Source organism: Platalea leucorodia (genome assembly GCF_965183815.1).
Source record: "Platalea leucorodia genome assembly, chromosome: W".
NCBI lineage: Eukaryota > Metazoa > Chordata > Aves > Pelecaniformes > Threskiornithidae > Platalea > Platalea leucorodia.
In genome coordinates this window covers 28,338,314-28,353,390 of record NC_138859.1, presented here as the reverse complement: position 1 = coordinate 28,353,390, position 15,077 = coordinate 28,338,314, and the positions used below count along the sequence as shown (strand labels likewise).

General features: G+C 39.4%; 1 protein-coding gene across 1 annotated transcript in view; it reads left to right on the top strand.

Moving 5' to 3' along the window:
• LOC309601922 (phosphatidylinositol 3-kinase catalytic subunit type 3-like) overlaps positions 1-14,868 on the top strand; it is a 91,604-nt gene extending 76,736 nt beyond the window's left edge. The window contains exons 23-24 of the mRNA XM_082335180.1: positions 9,337-9,462; positions 14,051-14,868. Of these exons, the coding sequence (XP_082191306.1) occupies positions 9,337-9,462; positions 14,051-14,065 (141 nt within the window). The 3' untranslated portion in view covers positions 14,066-14,868. The remainder of the gene's footprint in view (positions 1-9,336; positions 9,463-14,050) is intronic.
• Positions 14,869-15,077: the final 209 nt, after the last annotated feature.

Here is a 15,077-nt window from a genome sequence, read left to right as displayed (position 1 = left end):
CTTTTCCCCTCCTCTGTCCTCCCCAGGAGTCAGTCAATGGATAATTGAGAGTCGAGTTCACAAGTTAGTGAAAGGGAAAGGACTTCTACTTTGGTGCTTGACATGCCTTTTTAGGCAGTGGGTATCTGTCCCTTTTCACCTGACTGAAAATGCAAGTATTTGTTAAAAGGTGGAGCTAGGAAATGTTTCTGAGATTTATTAATGCCAAGAAGAAGTTTACTTCTATAGGAGAAATAAACTCAGTTTTCCTTGGTCAGAGTCTGTTTGTTTCAGTATTTATATTTGCTTGCTGCTCTGGGGAGGTTTATTCTTTATAAAAGTGTCACATTGATGTGGAGCTTATTTTGCCTAGGCAGATGTTCGTCTTTCTGTCCATTTGGGTAATGACGCTGCAGCTGCACACCCAGCTTTTCTGTTTCTAGGCTGTTGATTTTGCATGTATATTAATTAATTTAAAAAAAAAATGGAATAAACATCACAACATGAACAGAGTATGAGAACACTCCTGTTGCTTTATATCATGCAGTCTGTTTGACTAGAAGTTTTTGGCCATTATGATGAAATTCTGAGCTGGAGCAGTATCATCTTTGCATACTGCAGCAGCTGAAACCCTTATTTTTATGGAAGTTCAATTTAGAGATGTTCACTAACATCTTTACCGGCTTCTATTAAAAAAAAAAAAAGAAGCCTACACAGGCTTTTTTAGAAACTGCAGTTTGTTCAAATCAAAGGCTTGAAAACAAAAGCTATTGTTGGAGTAGTCTTTAAAATCTTACAAGTCTTACTAAGAGAACCGACCAGGAAAGGTGCCTTCCTCGATTTGCTGCTTACTAACAGAGAGGGTCTCGTGGGTGAAGTGGCGATTGGTGGCTGCCTTGGCCACAGTGACCATGAAGCAGTCAAGTTTAAAATCTATGGTACCAGGAGGAAAACTGCCAGCAGGACCTCAACTCTGGATATGAGGAGAGCTGACTTGAGGCTGCTCAGGGAACTACTTGGTAAGGTCCCCTGGGAAAAAGCTTTTGAAGGTGCTGGGGTCCATCAGTGCTGGTCACTTTTTAAGCACCACCTCTGAAGAGCCCAGGAGCAGGCAATTCCGAAATGTCGGAAGTCAAGCAGGTGAGGTAGAAGGCCAGCTTGGCAGAGTAGGGATCTTATGCTAGAACTAAGATGAAAAAAGAAAATGTATGACCAGTGGAAGCAAGGTCAGGCGACATGGGAGGACTACAGAGAGGCTGTTCTCCACTGTAGAGAGGAAATATGCGCGGCCAAAGCTCAACTGGAGCTGAAGCTGGCCAGTACTGTGAAGGACAATAAAAAGGGCTTTTTGCTATTAACATATTTAAAAAGGCAGGCGAGAAATAACAATGGCCCATTACTTGATGAGCATGGTCACCTCACAAACAGGGAAAGAGACAAAGCAGAGATGTTTAATGCTTTCTTTGCCTCGGTCTTCAACACCGATGATGGGCTCTGGGACCCCCAGAGCCCTGGGCTAGAGAACCATGACTGCAAGAACGACAAACTTCCAACAAGCCCCGAACTTGTGTGGGATTTGCTACTCCAGCTGGATCCTGATAAGTCAATGGGGCAAAATCATGGAGAAGATTTTTCTTGGAGTTATTGAAAAACACCTGAAAGACAACGCAGTCATTGGCCCCAGCCAGCACAGGTTCATGAGGGGAAAGTCCTGCTTAACAAACGTGATTTCGTTTTATGACAAGGTTACCCACCTAGTTGACCAAGGGAAGCCAGTCGATATAATCTTTTTGGACTTCAGTAAAGCTTTCGATACTGTCTCTCACAGTATCCTCCTGGGCAAAATGTCCAGCATACAGCTGGATAAACACAGAATGCAATGGGTGAGCAATTGGCTGACGGGTCGGGCTCAAAGGGTTATAGTGAATGGGGTTACATCGGGCTGGCGACCAGTCACTAGCGGGGTTCTGCAGGGATCCATCTTGGGGCCAGTACTCTTCAATATCTTCATAAATGACTTGGATGCAGGACTTGAAGGTTTGTTATCAAAGTTTGCCGATGACACTCTTGAGGGCAGAGAGGCCCTGCAAAGAGATCTGGACAAATTAGAGAGCTGGGCAATCACCAACCGTATGAAGTTTAACAAGGGCAAGTGCCGGATATTGCACCTGGGACGTGGCAACCCTGGATGTCCATACAGACTGGGGAACGAGAGGCTGGAGAGCAGCCCCGTGGAGAGGGATCTGGGGGTTCCAGTTGATGGCAAGTTGAATGTGAGCCAACAGTGTGTCCTGGCAGCCAGGAGGGCCAACAGTGTGTCCTGGGGTGCATCAAGCACTGTATTGCTAGCCGGTCGAGGGAGGTGATTGTCCCGCTCTACTCCGCACTGGTGCGGCCTCATCTTGAGTACTGTGTGCCATTTTGGGCCCCACGGTACAAAAAGGATACAAAGCTACTAGAGAGTGTCCAGAGGAGAGCCACGAAGATGGTGAAGGGTTTAGAGGGGAAGCCATAGGAGGAGCAGATGAAGTCACTTGGTCTGTTCAGCCTGGAGAAGAGGAGACTGAGGGGAGACCTCATCGTGGTCTACAGCTTCCTCACAAGGGAAGGAGGAGGGGGAGGCACTGATCTCTTCTCCCTGATGACCAATGATAGGGCCCGAGGGAACGGCCAGAAGATATGCCAGGGGAGGTTTAGGTTGGACATTGGGAAAAGGTTCTTCACCCAGAGGGTGGTGGAGCACTGGAACAGGCTCCCCCAGGAGGTAGTAATGGCGCCAAGCCTGACAACATTTTAGAAGCATTTGGACAGTGCCCTCAGACATATGGTGTGAATTTTGGGGTTGTCCTATGCAGAGACAGGAGTTGGACTCGATGATCCTTGTGGGTCCCTTCCAACTCAGGACATTCTATGATTCTATGAAATAAAATTGTTCATGCAAATAGAGCATCTGAATAGTTTGTACAGTGAATTGTTTGGACTGCAAGCAGCAGGGAAAGCAAGGAAGTCTTTTGCTGAAAAAGATAAAATGTGATAAGGGTTAAGCCAAGAATTTAATGCTAATTTCTGCTACATGAACATTGAATGCTGGCTGTTGGTAACAATTATAAGGCAAAATAGTAAAAATAATAATGAAAATTCCACTAAATATTGTTGTTTTCTTTTTGGTTATCAATTTATTTTTATCTGCGGTTTTAGTAGTAGTCAGGGTGCTTACATCTTATGCATCTTATGACCCAATGAAAAAAGACACTGAAGTTTCTCTTAAATTTAAGTAGCTGACTTTGTAATGAGCTATCCCATATTGGAGTGATAAAATTATGTAGCTAGTAGTCATAGAAAATATAAGCAACGCTGCTGAACGTTGCTGGAAGAATAAATAATAGAGCAGCCAGCAGTCTTCAGAATGGCTGACTTGCAAATAGTCTGAAAAGTAAATAAGGTTGAGAAAGGGTTCTCATATGTACATGTGATATGTATTACTACCTTCTTCAGTAATTATGAGAAACACAGCTATAAATGTTCATGAAGTATGGATTTGGATACTGCCCTGAAGTTTATAAAAGTTTCCTAAGAATTTCTAAAGAGTCTATCTTAACCTTGAGCCTTAAGTACCTAATCCATTTTACGTGAGAAGATGCTTGGTAGTAAAAAAGGAAAATTCCTGAGTTTAATATAAGGATAACTATGGCCTGTACAGTAGGTCAAACTTGAGGACAAAAAAAAAATAAAAAATCCATACAAATCTGCTCTTTGGTGAGAGGGAAAGGGCAGTCTTGTGGTTAAGGAGCAAAAAGCGTAAGTGAAAATCTTGGAACTTTGCCATGAAGTGCACTTACCCGCACTAGCACTATTACCAACTAGGTTTGTTTATGATCTCTCAATCCTAAGCCTGTCACGCTTCCAAGAATGCAAAATACCAAAAGGGAGAAGGGTAAATCTAGAGATTCATTCAACTGAATGAAGACGTAGGCCTGCCATTATCTCAGACGTTTAACTGCAATTTTTAGTATGATGATTAGGGTTTTCTTGAGTATTTCATTTCCTCTTTATTGCCATCCTGTTTTTTATACTGTATGCAGCTCTGTGGACCTGACTGGAAGTTTTCTATGAAATCAACTTCATACAACCTCTTTGATACCATTTTGAAAATGATAGTCTTTTTAGTTTTCCTTGAAAACACTTCAAGCAAAAATGAAGTGTGAGTTTATCAGCAATTAACACTACCCATGATTCTTGTAGATGTTATGCTTTTTCCCTCAGTTAACTTTACAACTTCCCTTTTTCTAGTGAGATGTCACATCAGATGTAAATATACATAAAGTTTACAGGTTTTGAAATTTCATATCTTTAAAACAGGTTTTTTGATGTTTGGGGTTTTTTGGTTTGGTGGGTTTTTTTGGGTTTTTTTTTTTTTGGTGGGAAATATCAGTGTTTTCCATGAAATAGTTTAATTTCTACTGCAGTCTTATCTCTCGTGATGTTCTACTTCCCCATAACAACATTTGTGGTGTGGGACTTCCTTTACTTACCTCAGAATTTAAGATGTGGGATTCTAGTTAGTGTTTGCTCTGATCAGGCTGTGTCATTATAAGATCCTGGGTTTTTTTGCAATAGATGGATGAAGTGACCACTTGATTTTGGGTTGAGGTGTTTTGTTTGTTTTTGGCAGGTAGAGGAAGAGAGGAAGTTAATTCTAATTTTGACTGGGGTCTCACAGGGTGTTTGTGTTTTGGGGTGGTTTTGTTTGGTTGGTTTTTTTCAGCAAAAGTGTAGTCAAAACTGATATCTGGTTTTGTTATTTCACCCCCCGCCCTCCCATATCTTACTACCTTAATCCTTATGTTTAAACTATTCTAGAAAGCATAATTATAAATTATAAATTATAAATAAAACATGTAAATGTAGATTATAAATAAAATATGTAAATGCAGCTTTAGACTATATTAAAAATAGGTGCTGTATAAGTTCATCTTTGCATTAAAAAAAGGAAGATCTTTTAGTTAATGCTTTAATCTGCAATCTCTCCAGATACTGAGAAATTCATTGCATGGGGCAGCAGTAATGGAATGTGTGAAGACCTTTGATATATATCAGTTACAGGAAAACAAACAAACAAAAACACTACCAAAAAACCCACTATATCTGTTATTGTATTGTTTTTGCGCACCGCTGGAAGGTGAGGGAGCTACTAAGTATCCAGTTCCTCCTCTTGTATGCTTTTCTCTTGAGTTTGTTTCAACTGTAGTTGATAAACCTGTAATTTTAGATGGGAAAATCATGGTGCAAAGTAATATTTCTCGATGGTTTTACTGTAAAATATATTTTTTTTCCTTTTTTGGCTTGTTACCTTGCTAAGTTCCCATCCTCCGTGTGATTCTGCAGCAAGTGATGATCAGCTTTTTTTTCCTGTTCTCATCATCAGTTCGGCTCCAAGTAATTTATATTTAAATGCTTCTCCCCTCACACCTATCCCCCCATATTTTCTTCTGAACTGTCCCTCGTGGTTTATCTTTATTGCCTCTTTCCCTTTTGCTTTTGATTTTTATTTTTCTTTGAAAACTAAGCTCTGTCATAACTGACAGTAGCTTTCTTACAGGACACTTCACATTTAACTGACATATAACAAAATTTCTAGTAATGCAGATTCATATAACTACACATTCCTGTTCTTTTACGCTTTATTACTAAACTATCCACTGTGCAGGGGGATAGGAAGTGGACAGCTTAAAACCTTAAAGTTGAATGTCAGTATCTTCATGGACTCTCTAGTTCTTTATCCAACCTTTTCATCCATAAACTTTCAAATTCTGCTGTTGAGACCTGATGTTTAAAATCAATGTGTGTATACAGTGTGGGGTTTAAAACTTTCCTTTCTGGAAACAAAGCAGAAGTTTAACCAGAGTTATCAAGTTTATTTCTTTTCTCTTTGACAAATGCTAATGACTAAACTAACAAGATGCACCTAATTTAAATGCCAAAGTGAGAACTCCAAGTAAATAATTCAGGTGGGATGTTTTTGATGCCTTCATGGTGGCCATTCTTCTTAAGTGTGTAGAATGAGTATGTTCATCAGAATGTGACACACACCCCCCAAATTCACTTTTTTTTTTTTTTTTTTACACCATGCAGAAATCTCTTCCTAATTGCACCGCTTCTGTGAGAAACCGTTGGATTTCAGAATACATGGTTTACTTTGGAACTCAGAGATTTCAAATAAGAATTACTATTGGTTTTGTTATAAGAACCATAAGTCAATGTATATTAATCTTGTTGCTGCTGTTGCCGCTCAAGAGGTAATTTGTCATCTTGCTGTGTTTCTTCTCGGCTAGGTTGCAGCAGTCAGTTTTAATTGCAGTGCTGAAAAACTTTCATGCAAAGGTCTAGTACTCGGCAGCATTTGATCCTGCTGTTAATTGCAAACTGATTTTAAGGTCTAACTGTGGGTAAATTTCTTTCCACATATATCCATGTGCCAGTCTGTTCCTGGGGAAGGTGGGTTTAAATAGTCATTAATTCCATAGAATGAAGCTGCACCTTGACATCACTAACTGCAAGACTTTCTGAGAAGTTCTTCTATGAACAAATTAAAAGATCGCTGAAGTGCTTGATTACTAGAGTTGTGTAAAAGAGCATTACAGTGATACTTTTTCTTTTTTTTGAAACTGCAGTTAGCAATTTTGCTGAATTCTCATTACATCACCTTTTCTGTGAGCATGAAAATAGATCTAATAGAAGTCTGTGTTCTAATTTGGGGAAGTATTTAAACTTGTGCATAATTGCAAGCATGTGAATAGTCCATTAAATTCAGTTGGATTCTACTGTGTGCTTCCTTCATTGGCTGTCAAACTTCTAATATGTCTGTTGGAGATGATAAACTTCCTTCTCATCGTGTTTGTTACGAAGATAAAAGTTCTATAGTATTAGCCTGAAATATCTTCTAAATCTCTCCCTGGTACTTGCTTCCTTAAGAATTTGAACTTTTTCAGCTTAATCTATTCTTTCATATTGATCCAACTTCTTTTTCAGTGTAAGAAGTTGAGGAAAAGCTCAGTTTATGCTTACTTTAAACATATCAGCAACAGAGTTATAACAGTATTTTGAGTGAAGCAGCATTATCTTTCCATACTTGGCAGGCTAACATGCTTTTTGTTGTAGTGCTGAAGGGCACTATTCTGGAATATATTGCCTTTGAAAAGAATGCAAAATAATACTAAACTGAAATCTCGGAGTATTTTGCTGTCATAAAGAGGGTGGTTGCATATGCAGTATCCTTGGTGCATAGGAAGAATACAAAATGGGAAGAGAAGGTAGTATCATCTCATAAATACAACCTTATTAAGAACATTGTTGAAATAATTTGGCTCGCATTTTTGTCAATGCTTAAAAAAATGTGAATGCGTGGAAAATGTTCAGGAAAGACTTGATTCTGTCTTACAGTCAGTCTCCTTAGTCACATCCAGGAGAAGGTTAAGAAGCAACTTAAATCATTTCATATTTGTCTATATGAGAAAGATTTCTGATGGACAGTTCTTTAATGTAAAAAGTTTTAATGAGCTCAACTGTTTGAGATCGAAATTGGACAAATTCAGTTAAGAAATATGTCATAATTGTTAAATAGGGCATTTAATCATTGAAACAATTTACCTAGGATATGAAGCATTCTGTCTCAGTATAAAGACTCCGTAAAATAGATTCTCACAGATAAACTAGAAGTTACATACTTGATGCAAAAATTGTTTGATACAATTTTACTTAGCTCGTTGTGTAAGAGACTGAAGTAGATGAATATGATGGTCTCCACAGGAGCTCGCATCATTTGAAATTTATCTTTATGAGAATAAAGCATGTGATTAGATGGCAGCAATTAATTTTCTGTAAGTAATGTGAATTTGCTGGGCATTTTTCATATTGTGATCAACGCTACTTTGCAAGGTGACTAGTAGTTTTAAACTTTGGGGATAGGATTGATTAGAGAATACTGGGATCTTAGACTCCTTAATTCTGAGAGATCATGGACTTGCTAGGAGGTCTTAAACAGCACAAATGATTTTCCAAATTGAGCACACAAAGTTAGCATTGTTATACAAAAAATGTGGTGTGGTTTTTTTTTTTTTTTTTTTGAAAGAATCTGAACACTTGCCATTCCTATATGTAGACCTTGCTGCACAGCCAGCACTTCAGAAAACTTAGAAAATGATGTTTTGATATCTGTAGCACTTCCTCAGATCCATGCATCAGATTATTTGAACTCATCCAAAATGCTTATTTATGCATCTGCCTCTCATAAATGTTATGAGGGATAAGGCATGTCTGCAAAATTTACTTGGCTCCTGTAAAGCAAAATCTTTTTCTCCCTCCCCCCCCCAAGATCGGTTTAAGCTCTTGCCAGTTCTATGTACAGAGGTTTTTTGAGTATTACCAAATGAATGTGATAACGGTGCTTGTGAGATATTGCTATCTGGACCAGTCCTGAACAATTGCCATGGAATTAGTTGGAATTCACAGAAAGGCATCCACTGCACCTTTGTAAATATTCATGGATCAAGGCTTTGCCAAGGCTGAAATAGGAAAGTATAGATGTTGCTGTATTCTTAATTATAGAGCTTTCAGCTTTTAATTCATATACAAATTGCAAGTACTAAGCAAAATGCATTATTGGTACGATAGTTAAAATATGTTGCTGTCAAAAGAAAAAACAGCGTAAGGGGTAGCAGTGTCTCCAACCAACTGTACATGGATGGTGGATATAATCAAAGTTAATGAAATCCTTAGTTGCCATATAAAGGTCAGTTTTGACAGGGTTGATTTGCTTGCCCCTTCCTCTGATTCTGTATTCTACAGTTTCTGAAAGACAATTTTATCTGAAAGTAAGCTTAGAATAAGGAAGTGTTTAGATACTTTCAAAAATGGTTAGGATCATCCAGACTCTTCCAACTTTGTATTTAATATGCAAAGTTGTATGTTTTTTCTCAAGTGGCATTTCATTCTTGTTTAGCGAATGTTGAGTATTTTCTCTTTTTCTCGTAGCATTTTAGTTCTGTTTAAACTTTTGTGTCCAGGTACTTCTCTTGACTTTCTGGCCTTGAGCTTTGAAATTACTAGTTGGGGGGATGAGATGTAGGGGGCTGTTTCTTTCTAGCTTATTTAAATATTAATTTTTATGAAACAGTTAAAAATAGGCATTTTATGTAATGTTGTAAATTTCCAGTTATCTGCTGTAACTTAGAAGTAAAAGAGAGATTCTCTACTAAACTTCCATAAGTGAAATCATTGCTACTGTATAGTTCAGATAGAATGCTATATGTTTTAACTGTTGAAATGAATTAATTTTTGTCATCTCTGCCCCCATTCCAGGTGCAGGACAAGTTTCGTTTGGACCTGTCTGATGAAGAAGCTGTCCATTATATGCAGAGTCTAATTGATGAAAGTGTCCATGCCCTCTTTGCAGCTGTGGTGGAGCAGATACACAAGTTTACACAGGTGAGATATCTTCTCAGTTGGTGATCTCTGAAAGCTGAGTAAGGTGCGAGGTTGCAAGTGGTAAGTTCAAGACTTAACTTCATTGTTTATGATGTTTTAGTTCATTTTCCAACAAGTTAAAAGTGTGCTCTTGCTGCCAGGACTGGAGAGAAAGCTCTTAGTGGTCCTAGAAAATTCTTTAAAACACCTTAGCAAACATGGTAAGTGGGATGTAACTGGTTGTATTAGCAAGAACTGCAAATTGGAAAGCTGGAGTTCTAAGGGAAGGATCCAGAACTTCCTTAGCTTTCATTCACAAAGTAAATGGGTGAGGATAAACTTCCTTTGTTTCCTACCCTTGCTAGACTTCCTGAACTGTGCATTCCAGCTAGTTATTTTGATCATTAACAGACACAGCAGCTTGCACAGCAGGGTGCACAGAAGGGGTCAGGAACTCTGCTCATAACAGCATCCACATCCTTTGCAGTGTTGACAGCATACCACAGAACGTGGTCCCCAGCAGCTACGTGAGCATCTATCCCCTATGTCAGAGGCCTCAACACAGATGGAGTTCCCGAGGGAGAATGCAGTTTTTCAGATTTGGGGCTGTAGGGGGTGGCTGAGACCTCTTGCTGGGGCAGTGGGGATTGGGCTCCTTGCTTGCAGGAGGTGTGCAGCGGTGGCATGTCTACATCACCAAGTAAAGGAGCTGTAGGAGGAGGTCAGCAAACTTCACAGTATCAGGGCTGACAAGAAAGAGATTGACCACATCTTCCTCAAGACCTTGGAGATAGAAGAGCCTGAACCTCCAGCTTCATTGAAGGAGGAGCAAGAATATGTTGTGCTCATCAAGTTAGGAAATAGAGACTCCCAGGATGGTGACGGCTGGAACCTTGAGACTTCTGGTATTAGGAGAGATGGCTTCTGCTCTACCTGCAGAATATATTCAAGGTGATTGGGAGTAGTCAGCATGAATTTACAAAAGGGAAATCATGCCTGGCCAGACTGATAGCCGCCAAAGATAAAATCACTAGCTCAGTAGACTGGGTGAGAGCTGTAGTTATTCTTTATCTTGACTTTCGCAAGGCTTTAACACTGTCTTCCATAATATCCTCATAAACAAAGCGGAGCAATATAGACTAGAGAAATGGACACTGATGTGGATTGGAAACTGGCCGGTGTGCTGGGATTAGAAGGTTGTGATCAGTGGCACAAACTCCATCTGGAGGCTAGTCACTAGTGGTGTACTCCAAGGGTTGATACTGAGGCCAAAATTGTTTAACATCTTCATTAATGACCTGGGTGATGGGATGAACTGCACCCTCAGCAAGTTTGCAGACAATGCAAAACTGGGAGGAGTAGGTGATGCACCAGAAGCATGCGCTGCCATTCACAGGGACCTTGACAGGCTGGAGAAATGACCGCACAGAAACCTCATGAAGTTCACCAAAGGGAAGTGCCAAGTACCACACCTGGTACGGACTAACCCCATGCAGAAGCATGGGCAAAGGGGGGCGGGTGATGAGGTGGGAAGCAGCTTTTCAGAGAAAGCCCTGAAGGTTCTGGTGGACAAGTTGCACATGATGCAGCAATGTGATCATGTGGTGAAGAAGGGCCACCAGCTTCGTTGACCACATTAGGCAGAGTGTTGCTGGCAGGTGGAGGGAGGTGATCCTTCCCCTCTACCCAGTGCTATGTGAGATGCATCTGGAGTGCGGTGCCTCTTTTGGGCTCCCCAGTACAGGGGAGACATGGACATGCTGGAGCGAGTCTAGCAAAGGGCCATGGAGACAATCGAGCACTTGGAGCATCTGTCATATGAGAAGAGGGTGAGAGAGGTGGGACTGTTCAGCCTGGAGAAGGCTCAGGGGGATCTTATCAATGCGTATAAATACCTGATTGAAGGGAGTAAAGAAGATGGAGTTCAGACTCTTTTCAGTGGTGCCCAGTGACAGGACAAGAGACAATGGGCACAAACTGAAAGACAGGAAACTTCATCTAAGCATAAAGAACTTTTTTTTACTGTGAGAGTAACCAAACACTGGGACAGGTTTCCCAGAGAGGTGGCGGAGTCTCCATCTGTGGAGATACTTAAAATCCAACAGCACAATGTTCTGAGCAACCTGTTGTGTTTGATCCTGCTTGAGCAGGAGGGTGGGACTAAATGATCTCCAGAGGTCCCATCCACCCTCACGCATTATCTGATTCTTGCTAATGGTGTGGGGTGGCAATAGATTATTTTCTCCACTATTTTTATTATTAAAATTTACCCTTGCTCTAGTATGAATAATAATGCTCTATTATTGCATTTGTGAAGCTGTATTAGTAAGTCAGAGTTTACAGGTTTGATTTAGGTGACCTTTTTCCATTGAGACTTGTTCTTGCTTGACCTTTCTTCAGCACTTACAACCGCTTTTAAAATTACAGGACAGATTTGTTCAGAATATTTAAAAGTATCCAAGAATTTGAACCCCAGGCTTCTAGCTCCCAGGAATGGTGTTCTAAGCAACAGGCTGATACATAGAGCAGCAGGCACCGATTGCATCTTCCATTTGTATTTTGGGAGTTAAAAAGCAAGCCCACAGTGTGTATTGCACTTTGGATACCAATAAGCAGATGTGACAGCCACTAATGCAGGCCTGATCCAGTTGTCTCATTTTGGGGTTTTTACCTCTCCAGCTGGCTGATGCTGGGTTCCAGCATGAAGACTTTTGGGCTGTTTTTCCTGAGGCCCTGAACTCTCCTCATGTGCTGCTGCAGAGTTTGCTACCTATGTGCTTTTAGCTTTCCTTTCTACTTTTGGGATCGGGTGCCTAAAATTAAAACAATCATGTGTTGCTTTGTAAGTGCTTAAGGCATCTCTTGGCTCCATGTGATGTAGGATTCTTCTGCTAGTTTTGGAGTTGAGATTATTGCCTTCATTCCTGTTCTATAAAGAATTACACCTGCAGGCCCTGCAAGAATACTGGCTGCTTATGTGTGAGAAGGATACAAAAAGAATAGTCACAAATTAATCAACAGTTGACAAGTCTTAAGAATCTGAGCTCTATTTATATATTTTTTGAAAAACTTACAAAAAATCCATCAAAATAAAATGTAATTAATGTCTATTCTCTTTATGTTACAGGTGAGATAGGACACTTTTTAGTGATATTTAGTACTTCATTATTCAAAATCATTATCTTTCCTTTTTGTTTGAGGCAGTCTTAAGAATTTGCTCTTCACAGAGTCTGTAAATCATTGAACAAATGAACAATTAATGTGTCATTGAATTTGCTGTAAAGGGGTCATCTTACACAATGGCCAATTGAAGCTTTCAATTTGTTCATGTATAATGCTGCATTGAATTCCCAATGGCCTTGCTCTTAATAGTAATATAAGTTGTCTAAAAAAAAAAAAAACCCAAACAAACCACTACACAGGTATTATGACACATGCTTAAACAGCAGATTTTGGCCTAATGCCACACAATTTTTCATTTTAAATACCCTTCAGCATGTTTTATTGTTTATCGATAGATATTTGTTCTCTTACTGCCTCCAAAATAGGCCTACAAGGAATCTATGCTGCCTACTGCAGTTAAGAGCTTTTTAATAAGGTTGGTTATTATAGTAACTGTTGTGTATCAGCATTCTCTATGTCATTCTGTAGTAAGTAAAACTCTTGGATAAAGCAATCTAGATATTTTGGCATCAGCTTGGTATTGTTCTTTTGTAACAATATTGTAAATTGAGTTCAGTTCAAAGCTGTGTTATGAAGCCTTTAGTTTCTAGTGCATCTCTAATCTTTTATCTTATCAGATATTTTACAGACCTTTTTATGTAGTACTTGTCTCCTTAATGGTTATCAAAAAACTGTTGTCTCAAAAGTAAATAAATTTAACATTTAGAATAAGTTAATGGTGTTGTACAATAGTGCTCAAGAAGAGAAAAAGTGCATACTAATTTTAGTTGATACTAATGAAGACTGGAGAGCCATTTCTCCCTGGAGAGTCATTTTCATTTTAGCAGCAGTATTTATTTCTGCAGAGGAAGGGAACAATCTCCAGTTGAAGTGACTAATTTCATATTTTATTTCCCTTGTAAATTTACAAGTCAAGTCAGTTGCATTCAGGGCTCATGTTAAGCAGTGATTTAAAAAGTGAAAGCTTGGGAGATGAGGGGTGTCCCCTCTAAAATGTAAGTGTACAATTTGGGGTTGTACTAATGGTTGGCTGCTCTCTGTTTAGGAACAAACTCAAATTAAGCTGTAACTGTTAAGTGGCTTTAGGATATCTCTAAGTTGTGGTCCCAGTGCTGCTGCACCCCAGAATGCAGCTGTAGTTCCTTTCCCTCAGGACAGGGCTTCTGTTTTCCTCCTATTGGATGCCAAAATAAAATAGGGAACATCTACCAGCAGGATTGTGTAGATTGAATGAAACCATTTGTCAAGGGGCAGATAGAGTTGGTTTCCATGCTGTTTGTTTTCCTGAAGGGTTGTGAAAATTGCCTGCCTTTAGGTATTTCACCGTGTTTTTAAACACAGAGTTCAATTTACACATAACTTTTGTTCTTTGAGAGTAAACCAAGTTGAATAAATGCTGTGCTATGTGGTTTTTGTTTGCTTTTAGTATTGGAGAAAATAAGCCTTTTGCCTACCTGCGGTGGAAACAAGCAAATGCTCAAGAAAGAGACTTTCTCAAGCCCTTGTGGACTTCACCAAACAGTTTTGGAAGGCAAAAGCTGCAGGTTTGGTAGCCTGGAGAATTGAGAGCTTTGGAGGTAGAGAAGCTTTCTGAGTCTCCATTCACTGAAGGTTTAAAAGCAACCATTTTTTAAAGGAAAATGGTTGTTTATACCATCCTTGGGGCTCAGATGCTATGGCATTTCTTTCCAGTGAAAACATTTGAGCCTCAAACGTTGAAGTAAGCAACTTCCTCTCAAGCCAAAGATAACTGGAAGAGGCTGGATTTAATAGTAAATTCTTGTACCTGTTAATATATTTTCTTATTTAAAAATAGAAATCATTGCTGTACTGAACACAAATATGTAGAAAGTTACAGCAGTGAAGCTACAGTTCCTCGGTGCAGAAAAAACACAAAACTATGGCAATCTCCTCTCTTCCCTTCCCACCAACTTTGTTCCCTGAGTAAGTTTTAAATGTAATTCATATGATCCTTTATTTCCCACCTTGGGCAATGTTATCATTTAGAAAGGACAATAATTTCTTCCCTGAGTAAGTTTTAAATGTAATTCATATGATCCTTTATTTCCCACCTTGGGCAATGTTATCATTTAGAAAGGACAATAATTTCTTCCCTGCTTACAAAAATGTTTTTAAGTGCTGATAAGGTAGCCAGCTGTAGGCAGCCAATTAAATCATCACAAATAGGCTCAACAACTGAAACGCACAGTGAGCAGTTCAGTATTTCATACTTCAACTCTGAATGTTTTCTGTACAGTGATTATATATTCTTAACTCTAATAAACTCTTTGTTGTTGCAGTCTTGAAGTGTTCTGTTTTGTCTTTTTAATCTTACCTGCTGAGACATGGCACACTAGAGGATTATGTTCATAACTCTTGGCTTTTTGCAAGGATTTTCACTCCTCAGTTTGCTTGATGCAGGAATGAGGCCACTCATAAAATGACTTTTGTGC